The sequence below is a fragment of the Periplaneta americana genome, chromosome 12 (genome assembly GCF_040183065.1).
Source record: "Periplaneta americana isolate PAMFEO1 chromosome 12, P.americana_PAMFEO1_priV1, whole genome shotgun sequence".
In the NCBI taxonomy this organism is placed as follows: Eukaryota; Metazoa; Arthropoda; class Insecta; order Blattodea; family Blattidae; genus Periplaneta; species Periplaneta americana.
The window spans coordinates 69,462,214-69,478,905 of record NC_091128.1 but is presented as its reverse complement, the minus strand read 5'-3'; the positions used below and the strand labels follow the sequence as shown (position 1 = coordinate 69,478,905).

Genomic DNA, 16,692 nt, shown 5'->3' with positions numbered 1-16,692 from the left:
AGTATCGATTATTCTTGGATATGCAATCGAAAGAGAATTAGCGAAAAGTCACGGAGGCTGGAAATCCAATACCGTCGCATAAGGTTATGTTCTGTTACTATAATAATTAGCGTTAATTGTAAATAATATTCAAATAAATTCAATTTGTCATCTCGTTTTTCAATGTCGAATTCAATAATCAAGGTTATACCAAGTTTAACGGGATTACGTCAAAGTCAATGACATTATTGTTCCTACGAAAAAATCAATACTTTCGCGTCTGCGCACATCTCACAATTCACGACCTAGAACAAGGTCACTTCCGATCTTGTCAGATACAAATAAAATGTATACATCTGAATAATTTCAAGTTAGAAATATAGTCGAGCATAAAAAGTCGTATGAAACTCGCCTATAATGGTAATTAAGAAGCTCGTATGAAAATTATGAAACTCGCTTGCACTTGTTTCATAAACATCCATACTTGCTTCTTAATTACTATCATTATAGGCTCGTTGTATAATGTACTATTATGCGACACTAGATTTAGCATTAAGAGGGCACGATTAATCTGATAACTCAGAATACAGTGTGCATCGCTTATTCAAATTACGGATGTTATCAGTCGACTAATGTTATCACTTTTATGAAATCCCGCAAGGAGAGGTACTAAAACATCGCAAAAAATTTGTTTATTGTGAACAATGATTTGGTTTACGTTACTGTATCACTTTTTTGCCAATTTATGAATTTTGTCTCAATGAAAATACAGTATTGTATATTGATGTGTTTCGTGAATTAGTTCACTTCAGTTCCAAGTTAGACAAATACTTAAAAAAGAATTCAACCAAGTCAACAAAATTTAAGGTACTTCTAAAACGAACCAAAACGAGTTGCTTGAATGCATGTTAGAAGTGTACCATGAAGTACAAAAAGAACTAAACGTTGTCGACTATGTTTCTATCATTGTTGACCCCCGACTGTTGTTTCAACTCATCCTACTGTTACGTTAGGCTTATATTATTGATGGAAAGTCTACATATTAACAGACAAGCCCACATTTTTTCTCTAATTTGTCTAGACTTTGTATGCAGTTGTATACATTTTGGTGAGTTTAACAACAACAACAACAACAATAATAATAATAATAATAATAATAATAATAATAATAATAATAATAATAATAATAATAATAATAACAACAACAACAACACCAGCAATAATGCAAATTAAGCTTTCAGGTATAACTCCCTGTAAAGTTGATTTGAATAATTTCGAGGGAAAAATTGTTCTGGGGCCAGGCATCGAATCCGGGACCTTTGGTTAAACGTACCAACGCTCTACCAACTGAGCTACCCAGGAACTCTACCAGACACAGATCCAATTTTTCCCTCTATATTTACAGACCTCAAAGTGGGCTGACAACCATCAAGCAACCACCACTGAGTGCACACTAACTCTGTGTGACTTAAATTGCAGTTGTGGTAATAATAATAATAATAATAATAATAATAATAATAATAATAATAATAATAATAATAATAATAATAATAATAATAATATGACTGTTTATTTCTTATCTCTGGTTTTGGCACTAAGCATTTAATGTTTATGAGCTGCCACTGGTTACTTCCATGAACTCTGTTCCTAAATGCAATAAATTAAGCCAAAAAAACTTAATTTCTGTTTTAGTATAGCTAATGTAATAAGTTCATGAATGTATCTGAATGTAACGTGAGTTATTGTAGAATGACCCACAATTTGTTTACTTGCCTCACAATCACTAATAATATTTCCTGGTAATTTAACTTCTAAAGAAGTAATACCACAGTCTAGTATATACAGTCACGAAGCTCAATAAGTAGTAAATATGCATCCATAGACAGTTGCTAACCACTAGGATCACTACTAGTGCTTCATTACAGGACAATGCGAAATAGTACTGGCACAGTCTATTGTTCCCAGCACCCTCACAACTCAAGTTTCGTGACTGTATATATTAGACTGTGGTAATACCTTATTTACCCAAATATGAGGTTTTCCCCCCTCCAATTTTTGCGTTTGAAAAATGGGGGGGGGGGTGTCTTAAATTCGAGTATTAAGAGAAATACACAAATTGCGTATATTTTTCTATGTTCTACAGCACACTAAATAAAACCACAGGAGTAGCTATTTCTCCCAAATGATACTGAATTGCGTGGTATATAACAAAAAAAAAAAAAAAAATACTATTCCAAATGTTTACCATACTTTAGCTTCAACCTCTAGCAGTTAGTTGTGTGCATAGTTTTTCATAAATAGAATTCACACTGATAGGCTCTACAGGAATACAAATTTCATTCCATCAAGAGATCTATATACTTTACTGAAGTAAAGTGAACTTGAAATTTTATATGTTCTAGAATCATAGTTAATAATGGATTAATATTGTCTGTGAATTCAACAACAAAAATACCTTAAGAAATTAAATCCTACAGAAGCCATCGGAAAATTAGGTGTCTTCTTAAATTCAAGGTCGTCTTATATTTGGGTAAACACGGTACTTTTAGATCTTTTTACTAGTGTTTTGGGATTTAATTGATTAATCGATCAATTTCTATGGTAAGATTAATCGATCAAAAATATTTAATCGAATAATCGAGTTGATTAAAATTAATCGGTTGTAGTTGATATTAATGATTATTTTGTTAATACAATCATTCTAAAAATTCCGACAATATTCCTCTCTCGGAAATTGCTTACTTAAAAGCACAACAGTACTGTTATTTTCTAACTGCAAAAGCAGGTAGCGTAGGGAAAATCTTTGCAAAAACACTTCAGAAAGAGATGAAGATATGAGGACAGTGACCTAGTCTACCTCTATTTAAGGCTGAAACACAATGGGAAACCTTATTAAGTTTTATGGTTTTCCAAGAAAACGTCCACCTTGTTGTCAGCTCATCTTCCTAGCATATGAAATATGTACATACTTTTCTGGTATTTGTTCCCTTCATTCCTTATAAAATAGCCATGTCTACACTATGTGCAAGTGAGAGCATAACTATCTTCTTCTTTTTCTAAAACCTGGTAATTCGATTACAATAGGGACCAGTCTTCTATTTTGACCGCTGTACTTTTGCAGTTGCAGTTTCTGTACTGAGTTTGTATATGGAGGTTGTGTGTTTAGTTCGACAAAAAAAAAAAAAAAAAAAAAATCAGTTTTCTGTGGTCAGTGAAAAGTGTAAACTCCATTATGTCATATGAGAATTTGAAAGGTAAACTCAGTGAAACGTTTGGATTTGAATTGAACGATCGTGGAGAAGTGCTTGACAGAAAAAAAAGTTTTTTCGTGTTTAGTGATGCAGGAAACATTGTTACTAAATGTAGAGCGGCACTTAATTTGGAGCATGTGAATGCACTCACTTGTTTAAAATCATGGATGAAGCAGTATTAACTAGGTAAGTCTTCATACTTTTTGTTATTTAAGTTTGTCTCAAAAATTCCTGGAGAAATTGACACAATAAATTATAAGCCTCATAATAAATATGTTAGTAAATAATTAAAATCGTTGTTGTGTAATATAATAATACAAAATATACAGATATAGAATATTTAATACTAATGCCTATCACCGAACACAAGTTAAATTTAACAATAATTGTGTATTACAATATATTAAAACATTTTTTCAAATTGATCAAAACTCGATTAATCTATCAATTAAATTCAAATAGTTAATTGATTAAATATTTTGATTGATCAACAGCACTACTTTTTTACTATTTCCACACATGTAGAAAAAACAATGATAGTTAAAACACAAGTGTATCAATGTTTCTAAATTACTGTTATATGAGTAAATATGATCAGCCACAACGTTTACTTAAATGTCGTATCTTCCAGTTTGCTGCTATTAAAGATGGCACAAACTCTTACCTAGACACTCCACCATAATCCAACCCCTCTTCTCCTCTAAATATAATATACAGACGCCTACGAAGTTCGTAAGCAGGTAGCCTCATGATCTGATGGTATGAATCTTCGAACAAGGTTTGTCTCGTCACTGTAATCTTGATGTGGCTCGGCAGTGCATTGCTTTGGCACAGGTACCGGAACTGACTCAGCTTCCACCGAAACGAGCGCTCGTAGGCTCTCGGTACACCATAAACACCCTTAGGCCTGCAAGCAAACAAATTAACAAGATGATGCTTCATTTTCATGCTGAACTTCAGTACGAGAAATTGTAATATTAAGAAAATGAGTGTTAATGTGAGTGAAATACTTTTTTATTGTACTTTTTGTGTTGGAAATAATTTACTTTCCTTTTCATATTGCGAATTATTACCATTTATTTTCTTGAACTATTATTCAAAGGATATGCCTAAGTGAAAACATTTAGTATGCATCCAAATAAAGAGACGAAAAATCTCGTAAGTGTGTGCGTGTGTCTAATGCTCAGGATTTTACAATGAAGTTAAACACCTTCTTGCTTCCCAATATTAATTTGGACATAGATCCACAAAAGTTTCAGGAGATTTGCAATTTGCCAGGTGTTGCATGTCCATATCTTCTTCTTTTATGCATAACAAGCATTTAGGAGAAGTCAATAAGCCGATTCATTTAAGTTTGGGGCAGAAGAAGATATCAGATGACAGACGACATTAAGATATATGGATCATATGTGGAGACTAAGAGGAAGGCAGGAAAAAAAGAAAAAATAAAATGCTGGGTTTGCAGTGAAGGACCTGTCCTTGGGCAGAAAGCTATGAATACTTACTTACTTATGGCTTTTAAGGAACCCAGAGGTTCATTGTTGCCCTCACAAAAGCCCGCCATCAGTCCCTATCCTGAGCAAGATTAATCCAGTCTCTACAATCATATCCCACCTCCCTCAAATCCATTTTAATATTATCTTCTCATCTACATCTCGGCCTCCTCTGGCCTCCCAACTAACATTCTATATACATTTCTGGATTCGCCCATATGTATTACATGCCCTGGATTTAATGTTTCTAATTATGTCAGGTGAAGAATACAATGCGTGCAGTTCTGTGTTGTGTAACAGAAAGCTATGAATTAATGAATGTATTTATTTCTGAAAATATTTTGATACAAATATTGTTTTCCAAACTGTTCTCCTTCTTGTATATATTTAATACATTGTTGCTATATTGAGACTACCAACTACGTATTTTCTATAACTGCTATTTCTGCAGTATTGAGAGTCTACACTCGGAAATGATTCAATGTGAGATTGAATGAAATTCCTCAAAAATCTTCAAGCATTTTGTGATTATGGTGACACCTGCTATCTTTTTCAACGATACCCTGCTCATTTATTTTGTTTCTTGTAGTATTTAGTACCATATTGCTTATATTTCATGTGGACATTATTCATTTTTTACACACTTAATACGAGATTAAACATTAAACGATCACTTTTTTTCAGTTGAATTATCTCATATTAGTACTATGTAGCATTCCATTCAAATGCAATCCATGTGCTATACTGCATCAAGTCAACATAGTGCTCTATAGCTCTGGCAGTACCAGTATATAAGAAGTGAAATAAATGCTATATGGCATTAACTGTTTTCTATAGTAATGGTATAATGCTAAAAAATAGTACTGTATAACACTTGATAAAGCATATTTTGTTACATTATGGAGTAGCATTAACTCAAAAATCACTTTTTTTTTAGTTAGTGCAGTATAGTGCTAAGGTGACGAAATATTGAATATGAAGAAAATCCATTCAATAGTTTACGAGAAATCACTGTACATGGGCAGACAGACATGTGGACAGCTTATGCTAAAACCACTCTTTTGATATCAGGAATGCTTTAAATGTTCCCCCCCCCCCCACTAAAATGTCGACATCGATTTTTAACATCACAATATTTTCTTTAACTAACGAGAGAGTTAAAATGCTATAAAATGATTCCACACTGAATCAAAAAAGATTACAATGGCTCATAGAGAATATACAGTCCATTAGCAGCCTTGCAGCTTTTATGTCCTCCAAATTAAATGGGACAAACATAAAAGCAATACTATTACTTACTTCACACCAAATGAATTTTACACTCAGCTTAAAGGAACACAATCTCCTTTGAACTTCATGAGTTCCTTCACACGTTCTGATTTTGAATTTACAAGATTCTGGCAGATATACAGTATGTTTTTCTGAACTTCATTAATCTCCTGAACTTTCACATTTCCTGTCAATCATTTCATTGTTGTGTAAGGCTACTGTACCGAATCTTATTATGATTGTCCACATATTCTCTACTGGGTTGATATTTGGTTAAATTTGCAGATAATTAAGCCTCTTGATGTAATTTTCAATGAGATAGTTGATTACTTTTTTATAAATGAGGTGGAGTAAAAAATTTTTCTGGAACATGCTATCTCCATCCTGAAATTCTCATTGCAACATAGTAGAAAGTGTTGCTAACGGAAGGTTAATGAACCTCTCTCTAACTCATCTTCCAACTCAGCCTTCACTTTAAATTAAAAATATGTGGTACTTAAGAGAAGCCATGTTGTGAAAGAATAAGTTTGTCCTAGTTAATTTTTAGCTAATGTAACTCTTCAGAGTTTTTATTCACACCCTGTGGGGGAAAGGGGGACCAAGCTACTTTATTTGCATTACATTAATATTTGGAAAAATATAGTTAGCATTAATGAAAGATACTAATTTTTGTCTCAAGGCACAATGTTGTAACATGCCACTTTTCTGAAATCTTACTGGACATTGTTGCAACATATTACAGTACACTTGGTCAAAATGAAACTGGCCAGTCTCTTGAGCAGTTAAAATTTTCTAAGTACCTTCGGGTGAATGAGCAGTTCACTACAGCTGGCGCCAGCGTTTTTGGCGTGTGTCCTAGAGTATAATGCCCAGTTTGTGAGCATGTTGCTAGTGCAGCTGAGAATGGTACCACTTCCTATGCACGTCAGATCAGCCATTTGGCAAACACAGTTGTCAGACTGACTGCTGCAAAGGTAACACACTCGTACTTAACGTTCCCATTACTTATTTCACATGCCAAAAACGGTGATGCGGACTGTACAGTAAACCTCCGTGCGCGCTTTCGTCAACTCCATAGTACAAGGCACTGATTTGGGCTACCTCCACAGCATGCTTGGCGTGGAGCAGTGGTTAAGCTACTTAACTTCTATGCAGGCAGCTCGAGTTCGAATCTCCGTAGTGAATTTTTTGTTTCGCCCTTTCTTTTATTTTTTACAACTCACTTTAGTGTAATATAGTCAAATAATTTTGGTGAAAAGTTGTGGTTATAATTCCAGGAAATCAGGATATATTTTGTCATCAGAATTATGGTTTTCCTTCTTGTTTACAATTACTACATTTAGGTCCTGATGATCACGGATTTCGGTTAGTATAATAATCATATTCCCTGTAGTACAACTTGCAAATTAATTATTGCCAATTATTTAACCGTCAACATATTTACTGAATGTTCTTAGGCAATAGAGTGTAAAGCAGCAGGGATTAATAAAATAATTAACACAGCATTTTAATATGAAATGCCTCTAATTGTCGTCTTTAGTGTTACTTCCATCTAGTGTCAAAAGTTTCTATTAACATGAAAAGCTGTAACACCACTGCCACCTGGCAGGGGGTAGATGCAAGTTCATTTGACTTACAACCACCATGGCACACAGAAGCGAAGGAACAAGGGAAGCATTAGTCCACCTAGTTGCTGAGTGTGGATTTTCAGCTGCTCAAGTTGGACGATAGCTTAATGTCCCAAATCGGACTGTTCAGAGGTGAGTTACAAATTATTTGACATCCGGTACTTTCCAGCACAAACTTGGTAGTAGTAAAAGGCATATTTCCACGCCACAGCAAGATGCTAGGTTGGTCGAGGAGGTTGAAAGGAACCCCTTTCATACTGCCACAACCTTGAGAGCTGTTGTTAATTTTCCTGGCCAAATCCAAAATGTTAGAAACCATTTAAAGAGTGTTGGAACAAGATCGTGAAGGGCTGCTCATAAAGATATTCTTACAGATGAACATAAGATAGATCGACTGATATTTGTGGAGGAAAATCTTGACCATGACTGGAGTAGAGTTATCTTTTCAGACAAGGTTCGATTTTCCACTGCTAATGACAGCCCTATTCTTGTTTATTGACCATCTGGTACCCGACACGAGAAAAAATACACTGCTCCCAATGCCATAAATGATAGGGTACGTGTCTCATGTTGGGGATGGATTTCTTAAGAGGGAGCTGAAACAATTCACTATACCGAAGGAAAATTAAACGGGCCTAAATACAAACGATTATTAGAACATGAAATTCTTTTTTATGCCAGAGAACATCTTCCTGATGGAATTCTTGAATTCCAACAGGACAACCACCCAGCCCATATGTCTAAGGTGATTCAGGAGAGGTTTTCAGAGAGACAAGATATTGATGCGATATGTTGGCCTCTGAAATCGCCAGACCTGAATACCATTGAAAACGTCTGGTCTAGAGTAAAAACGCATTTACGAAAGAACTTCCTCAACCCACCTCCGAGGAATGAAGATAATTTGTGGGACCTTGTCCAGACTTTGTGGGAGGGTGTAGACAGAAAAAGAAACTACCATATTTACTCGTGTAATTTCCCCCCCCCCCCTTTTTTCAAGATTTAGGAGTGAAAATTTGGGGGGGAGAGGAATTATGCGATGACTATAAAATAGCAGGGGTAAACTGGTCATAAATAACATCAAACAAATACTGCATTCTTGAAATCTAATTTAATAAGCTTAAATAAATTTAGTACTAAATAACTATAATCAGTGACCATTTTGGTAATTAATTAAGCGAATTATTGAAGTTTTGCCACACTTTGGACCGCAAAACAAATGACATGTCGATTTTGCTTTTTTTTTTTTTTTTGAGACCTCCAATACCGAATTAATTTCGGTTCTACATCGAACTCTGTTCCTGCATGTTTCACTCAGTTTTTCTTGGCGAAATTTACCACTTGTACCTAAAATTTGCAGTGTAACTATTATACTTCTTCCCCATAGTTGAGTTTAATGACACTGACATTGTGACAGAATAGCACTGTAGCCTACACACAATGATACCTAACCGAACCGTATTCTGACTGACTGACTGAATGACCAAAAATCAACAGATGTGTGGGTGATGGAGATTGCAGGTACCATTAGGTCTTTGTAGAAGGGGATGGATTCGACCTTGGGTTTTCCATGAATGAATTCCGTTGTAATTTACTTGAAATTTTTATGAGGGTGTCCAAAGTTATAACAGAAAAATTGTAGGCCTAGGTAATCCACATTATATCAGAGGGGGAAATTGCGCAAGAAAAATATTTAAAAAAATTATATATGAAAAATCTACGAGGAGAAATTATTCAAGGGGGGAAATTATAAGAGTAAATAGGGTATTTCCCATGAATAGTGAATTCTATGGGAAACAGACTCAGGAAGGTTGTAAATGCGGAAGGCTACTGGAGTGGATATTGAGGATGTGACGTTCTATTTCCTTTTATTTTGTATTTCTTCTTTTGTTATATACTACAATTAACGACTGTCCCGAGCCGTGGCATTGTGGTCTAAGGCCTATAACTCCTGTTATGGAATGCATGCTGGTTCGAGTCCTCATAGGGGAGAAATTTTCTCATGAAATTTCGGCCAGTGTATGGGACTGGTGCCCACCCAGAGATGCACTTGGGGAGCTACAATAGGTAGCGAAAATGTGGTTTTGCAAACCAACTATAACAGCTAGGGGGATCATCGTGCTAATCACACGATACCTCCATTCTGGTTGGATGATCGTCCACCTCTGTTTTTGGCATGTGGACGTGAGGCAAGCAGCCGGCTGGTCGGTCTTGGCCCTTCACGGGCTGTAACACTACGGATTTCTTTTTTACAATTACGATTTCATTTTCTATTTAATAATTTCAATCTTTTATTTTATGCCACAGATATCCTATATATTTATAACAAAGTATATGCCCTCTTCCTTTTAAGTTTCGTGTTGGCCAAAGATGGGAGCTAAAATAATAAAGCGAAAAGTATTCTAAGGATAAAAAAAGTGACAAAAAATCTGTTATATTTTTACTGTTGCATTTAAAATGGGGGGGAAAAAAAAAGTTTAGTAGCTCCACGAAGATCTGAACTTGCAACCTCATGAACACTTAGCTAACACTCTATCACTACACTAAGAGTACTACTGCAGTAAGAACGGCACTGTAACGAGCAACAGTCATACTCAACTTGAGAACCTGTTATACAGTATATAGTGTTTGTGTTATAAAATTCATGGTTTAAACACTCTGTACAATCTGTCTGTTTTAAATTTCGTATATGAATTATTTTCGCGGAAGATTTTAGTGATTAATAGTTGTGTTCCCCATTATAACTACTACAAGAATATACACAATCTCTTGAACAAATCCTAGCTGTCCCGAGATACTCATGGAAATACCCTATTTGAACTTAGTCTCTCAGACACCAGCCAGTTTCATTTTGACCAAGTGTACATTAGGTCCTTTTAAAGGAACACTGTACATATTATATTGTCGCTGTGACTTCAGAATCTGCTATGTGCATTTAAACAGATTTTTCAGAAGAAATAAAAAAGCATTATCACTTTTAATTCCCTTGATTTTCAAAGCTACTTTCAGTATAATTTCAATCATTACAAGAAAAATGATTAAATTAATGAAATTATACCAAAAGTAGCTTTGAAAATCTAGGAAATTAAAAGTGATAATGCTTTTTCTTTCTCCAGAAAAATCTGTTGAAACGCACATAGCGGATTTTGGAGGCACAGCAACGATATTATATTATACATTATTATGAAATTAAAGTGGTCACTTTTTTTCTCACTGAGTGTACATACTTTTCCTCTTTGATTACCACACATTCTGTGCACTCATATAATAACATACAATTTTGTTCAAAGTTTTTGTACTGTTAGAAATACCACACAATGTTTCATGTAATCATACAGCTATATACTGTTATTTAGGTCCGAAATGAAATGAAGGTCTGTCAAAAACACTTTTGCTAGCAGAGGAATTGGCTGCTCTGAGAAGATTAGCAGCAGAACTGTTTAGCACAACTTGGTATTTATTTACGTACCCTTTAGGAGCACCTGGCCTTGGGTCTTGGAAAGTAGTGGTACGAGTGTTGTGATCTACAAAATACCTCACTCCATCCTCTGTGAGACGTATTTCCCAACCTGGAGGCAGTGCTGGTTCATCAGCACCCAACTCTTGACTGCAATAAAAGGAAATCAGTCAAAAATACTACTAAAATACACACAAAAGAACAAGTCAGCTGGTTTTAAAAAACATCCGAAATCTTTCAATACAGTAATTAATACTACTAGAAAGATCTTCTTGCTTCACAGTCCAGTAGGTGATATCCATCCATTGGACGCAGAACAGTTCACTAAGTAAAAATACCAATTTTGTTTAAATGCTTGGTAATAGTCATTTTGGATTAAAAGTCTTCATTGCTGACTGGATTTCTGGAATGGTAAGTTGATTATTAAACATATTTTTCATTATTTTTGTGTAGTTTAACTTTTGTATTACTTCATTTTGTTGGCATGGAATAAAGTGCTATTTGTTATATATCGTCGGCTAACAAGCAGAACACATTAAATAAAAAATATTACCTCTGAGAAAAAGGCGTTTTGAAAGCTCTTAACAAAACTGAATCCTGAAAATATAATTTTTAGTAAGTTGTTTCTCTTTATATGTATTTGATTTTCCAATTCTATGTTTATACATATACATTATGTACATTATATGGATCTACGTCTTTTAAATAGGGCTGTGAATGGGAACTTGGTTACTTTTTTTACTGGAAAATAATTGAATGGCTCACCCGAACAATGCTGTAACTGACTTTTTTTTTGTAAATGTGAGATAAAGTGGAACATGTACATGCAAAGGTGTTAGCAAAGTTGTGAATCATGTATTGGTAGCACCGTTTTAAGTTGAAAATAGTGTTCAGAAGAACAACATCCTAGACTATAAACATGTTCCCCCACTACATCTCCTTGCTTTGTTAGTTACAGCATTGTTTGGGTGACTTGTTCAATTTATTTCAAATTTTCTTTTAATGAAACAAAAAAGTCCAATAACAGTTGCTTTCTTTGTAGACAGAACTGCAACAACTGAATAATGTCAATTTCATTTTCGAAATTCAATCCATTCTAGTCCATGTTCAATTTTTAAGTAATTAATCTTAATCATCATTGTTGGTACTACAGCCTAAACTGTCAGTATAACGCATCTCTATTCATTCCTATCTTTCCACCTTCCTTTTCGACCCTTGTACTCCCAGTATTTCCAGATCTTGTTCAATACTATCCAGTCATTTGATGCCAGGACGTCCGACTTTTCTTTTACCATCTATATTTCTTAGTGAGACATTTTGACACTGATCTGCCTTTTTTTTCTCTGTATAGGTGTCCCACCCATCTAATTGTTGAGATTTTGATTATTTTAATTATGTCAGACTATCTTCATAAGCCTCAGATAATTCATCCAGTTTCCATTCTCACATAGTGGGCCAAAATGTTCCTTCTAAATATCCTAAATTTATTTTCTTGTGTTTCTGTTAAAGTCCAACTTTCACAACCATAACTGTCTCAATTGAGTTTTATAGATATTGGTCTTTGGAAACTAAGGGAGTGGAAACAAAATTGTTTTTAAATCCAAATATCCTCTTACTTACTTACAAATGGCTTTTAAGGAACCCGAAGGTTCATTGCCACCCTCACATAAGCCCGCCATCGGTCCCTATCCTGTGCAAGATTAAGCCAGTCTCTATCATCATACCCCACCTCCCTCAAATCCATTTTAATATTATCCTCCCATCTACGTCTCGGCCTCCCTAAAGGTCTTTTTCCCTCCGGTCTCCCAACTAACACTCTATATGCATTTCTGGATTCGCCCATACGTGCTACATGCCCTGCCCATCTCAAACGTCTGGATTTCAAGTTCCTAATTATGTCAGGTGAAGAATACAATGCGTGCAGTTCTGTGTTGTGTAACTTTCTCCATTCTCCTGTAACTTCATCCCGCTTAGCCCCAAATATTTTCCTAAGCACCTTATTCTCAAACACCCTTAACCTATGTTCCTCTCTCAGAGTGAGAGTCCAAGTTTCACAGCCATATAGAAGAACCGGTAATATAACTGTTTTATAAATTCTAACTTTCAGATTTTTGGACAGCAGACTGGATGATAAGAGCTTCTCAACCGAATAATAACACGCATTTCCCATATTTATTCTGCTTTTAATTTCCTCCCGAGTGTCATTTATATTTGTTACTGTTGCTCCAAGATATTTGAATTTTTCCACCTCTTCGAAGGATAAATCTCCAATATTTATATTTCCATTTCGTAGGCTACAATATTCCCGTCACGAGACATAATCATATACTTTGTCTTTTCGGGATTTACTTCCAAACCGATCGCTTTACTTGCTTCAAGTAAAATTTCCGTGTTTTCCCTAACCGTTTGTGTATTTTTTCCTAACATATTCACGTCATCTGCATAGACAAGAAGCTGATGTAGCCTGTTCAATTCCAAACCCTGCCTGTTATCCTGAACTTTCCTAATGGCATATTCTAAAGCGAAGTTAAAAAGTAAAGGTGATAGTGCATCTCCCTGCTTTAGCCCGCAGTGAATTGGAAAAGGATCAGATAGAAACTGACCTATACGGACTCTGCTGTATGTTTCACTGAGACACATTTTAATTAATCGAACTAGTTTCTTGGGAATACCAAATTCAATAAGAATATCATATAATACTTCCCTCTTAACCAAGTCATATGCCTTTTTGAAATCTATGAATAACTGATGTACTGTACCCTTATACTCCCATTTTTTCTCCATTATCTGTCGAATACAAAAAATCTGATCAATAGTCGATCTATTACGCCGAAAACCGCACTGATGATCCCCAATAATTTCATCTACGTACGGAGTTAATCTCCTCCAAAGAATATTGGACAAAATTTTGTACGACGTCAACAAAAGTGATATTCCTCGAAAGTTACCACAGTTGGTTTTGTCCCCCTTTTTAAAAATAGGTACAATTATGGACTCCTTCCATTGTTCTGGTACAATTTCCTTTTCCCAAATAGCAAGTACAAGTTTATAAATTTCGCTATATAATGCACTTCCACCCTCTTGTATTAATTCTGCTGGAATTTGATCGATACCTGGAGACTTGTACTTTTTCAGATTTTCTATCGCAATTTCGACTTCTGAAAGCGTGGGTTCGGGTATAAATGGCTCAGCAGTTTGTATTTCAATATCGTCCCGATCATTTCTATTTGGCCTATGTACATTTAGTAGTTGCGCAAAATAGTTTTTCCATCTGTTTAGGATTGATGGAGAGTCTGCAAGCAAGTCACCATTCTCATCCTTGATCACGTTTACCCTTGGCTGATATCCGTTCTTAAATTCCTTTATACCCTTATATAAATCTCGAATGTTTTTATTCTTACTATTTGTTTCTACCTCATTCAGTTTTTCCTTCAAGTAACCTCTCTTTTTATTCCTAAGTGTACGACTTGCTTCCCATCTTTCATTGAAATAATTATCTCTCTTCTCCTCAACTGGATCCTGTAAGAATTTCAATTTTGCCTGTTTCCTTCTTTCTACTACCATGCAACAATCTTCATCAAACCACGGTTTCTTTTTCTTAGTTTCATAATAACCTATGCTCTGCTCAGCTGCAATTTTGATACTATCTCTGATATTTTCCCACACGCTATTAACATCTAATTCTTTCTCAACTTCGTCGGAACTTTCTAAAGTGGCAAACCTATTCGAAATTTCGACCTGATAATTTTGCTTAGCTTCCTCGTCCTTTAATTTCAAAATATTGAATCCTCTACTGGCTAATATTAATCTGTAGTTAATTTCTTTTTCAGAATTATTTTCATTTGTGATTATTGTGCCTAAGTATTCCAATTCATTCACCTTTATAAACTTGTATTTATCCATTATGAAATAATTATTTAGTTGATTTGTTATTTCCATAAATTCTGTTTTGGTTTTAACTTTTAGACTAATGTTTTGTCAAGTTTTTTTTTTTCAATTGTTTTTGATGACTTACTTATATCAATATCGTCATCATATGGCAATATTATTTTGAAGTGATCAAGTGTACAGTTCCTCTAGTACCAAATTCTGCATCTCTTATTTACCTTTTCCAGAGTTGGGATATTTAAATAAATAAATGGTATGCGTCCACCACTTTGAAGAAGTTGTCAGTGTGCCTGACTGTAAAATTATTGGGCCTGGGATCGAATCCTGGTTGAGACAAGTTGTCTGGTAGAGATTTTTCCTTTTTCCTCAACCTATTAAGAGCAATTGCTGGGCAATTTTCAGTGTAGGACCCTGGGTTCATTTCGCCATCATTAACACCTTCATCTTCATCTATTCTTACTACTTCCATACTCATGTCATCCTATCATACGAGGCTAACAGAATCCTACCTAATAGATGCCCCAATCTCAGAATTAGGATTCTTCATCATACACATCAATATGTGCAGTGTTAGAAAAAAATAATTTGCATGCCAATGCATCACCTTGCCTAAGACCATTTTTGTAAAAAATAGTTTTGGTTCGACTGTTGTCCAACTTTACTTGGCATTTTACTTTACAAAAAGTAGGTTTCGTATTACAAATTCTTCCATGGGCATGAATAATTTTCTCTTGTCAATGTTTCTTATGCAGCTTCAAAGTCCACAAACAGATGATATGAATTTACACTATATTCTTTAGTTTTTTCCAGTATTTGTTTCAGATAATTAATATGTAGTCCTGTGCCATGGTATCATGGTTTAAGGCATCATGCACAATGTTATAGAATGCGTGCAGGTTCGAGAACTCATTTTCTCATGAAATTTCGGCCAGTGTATGGAACTAGTGTCCACCCAGCATCATAATGAATTTGGGAACCAATGCTAGGTAGTGAAATCAGGTTTCGAAAACAGCTATAATGCTAACCACATGATACCTCCATTCTGGTTGGATGAGGAGGCATGTGAACTTGAGGCCAGCAGTTGACTGGTCGGTCTTCACCCTTACTGGGATATTGTTTCGTCGTGCCAAGGATTAAATTAAAATTAATATGTAACAAAATTTATCTTTATATTTTAAGCGTAGTGTTAGTATTGCTTTGAAAAGCAGGTTGCACTAGACACACTAAGTGCACACAGGTCAACTTCAGACTGAATGAGGAATGCAGAACTACCCTGGAAACCTTATCCAGAAGAAATAAACTCATTTGGGTCCTAGGGCACAGTGGAGTGTACGGCAATGAACAAACCAAGTTACTTGCCAAGCATTGTACTTCCAGCTAATGCTATGGTCCAGAACCCTATGTTGGCATCTCTAAGTGTTTACAATCAAACAGGCTCTATAGAAGAATCTGATGAGCGGTTTACTGAAAGCCTTGACATCTACACCAGCCATGAGACAAGCTAAACTCCTTATTGGAGAACAACAACCTGACTCAACTAAACAACTCCTTGCTTTGGAAAGAAGAATTCTAACATGGGTAACCGGACTTTTGACTGAACATTGCCATCTAAATAAGCATCTACATATATTGGGCCTTAGTGATGACCCAACTTGTAGGAAATGTGGGATGGAGGTTGAGTCATCATCTCACATTTTGCTGGATTCCCCAGCTCAGCCAAAGCAGGCATC

The 16,692-nt window shown here is 35.2% G+C and overlaps 1 protein-coding gene across 2 annotated transcripts in view; it reads right to left on the bottom strand.

The window, feature by feature from the left end:
• The window catches only part of Su(dx) (Suppressor of deltex), a 118,079-nt gene that overhangs the window by 25,435 nt on the left and 75,952 nt on the right, over positions 1–16,692 (bottom strand). For both annotated transcript variants that reach the window (XM_069841502.1, XM_069841501.1), the window contains exons 9-10: positions 11,087–11,224; positions 3,895–4,137 (exon numbers count right to left, since the gene is read on the bottom strand). In XM_069841502.1, the coding sequence (XP_069697603.1) occupies positions 3,895–4,137; positions 11,087–11,224 (381 nt within the window). The remainder of the gene's footprint in view (positions 1–3,894; positions 4,138–11,086; positions 11,225–16,692) is intronic.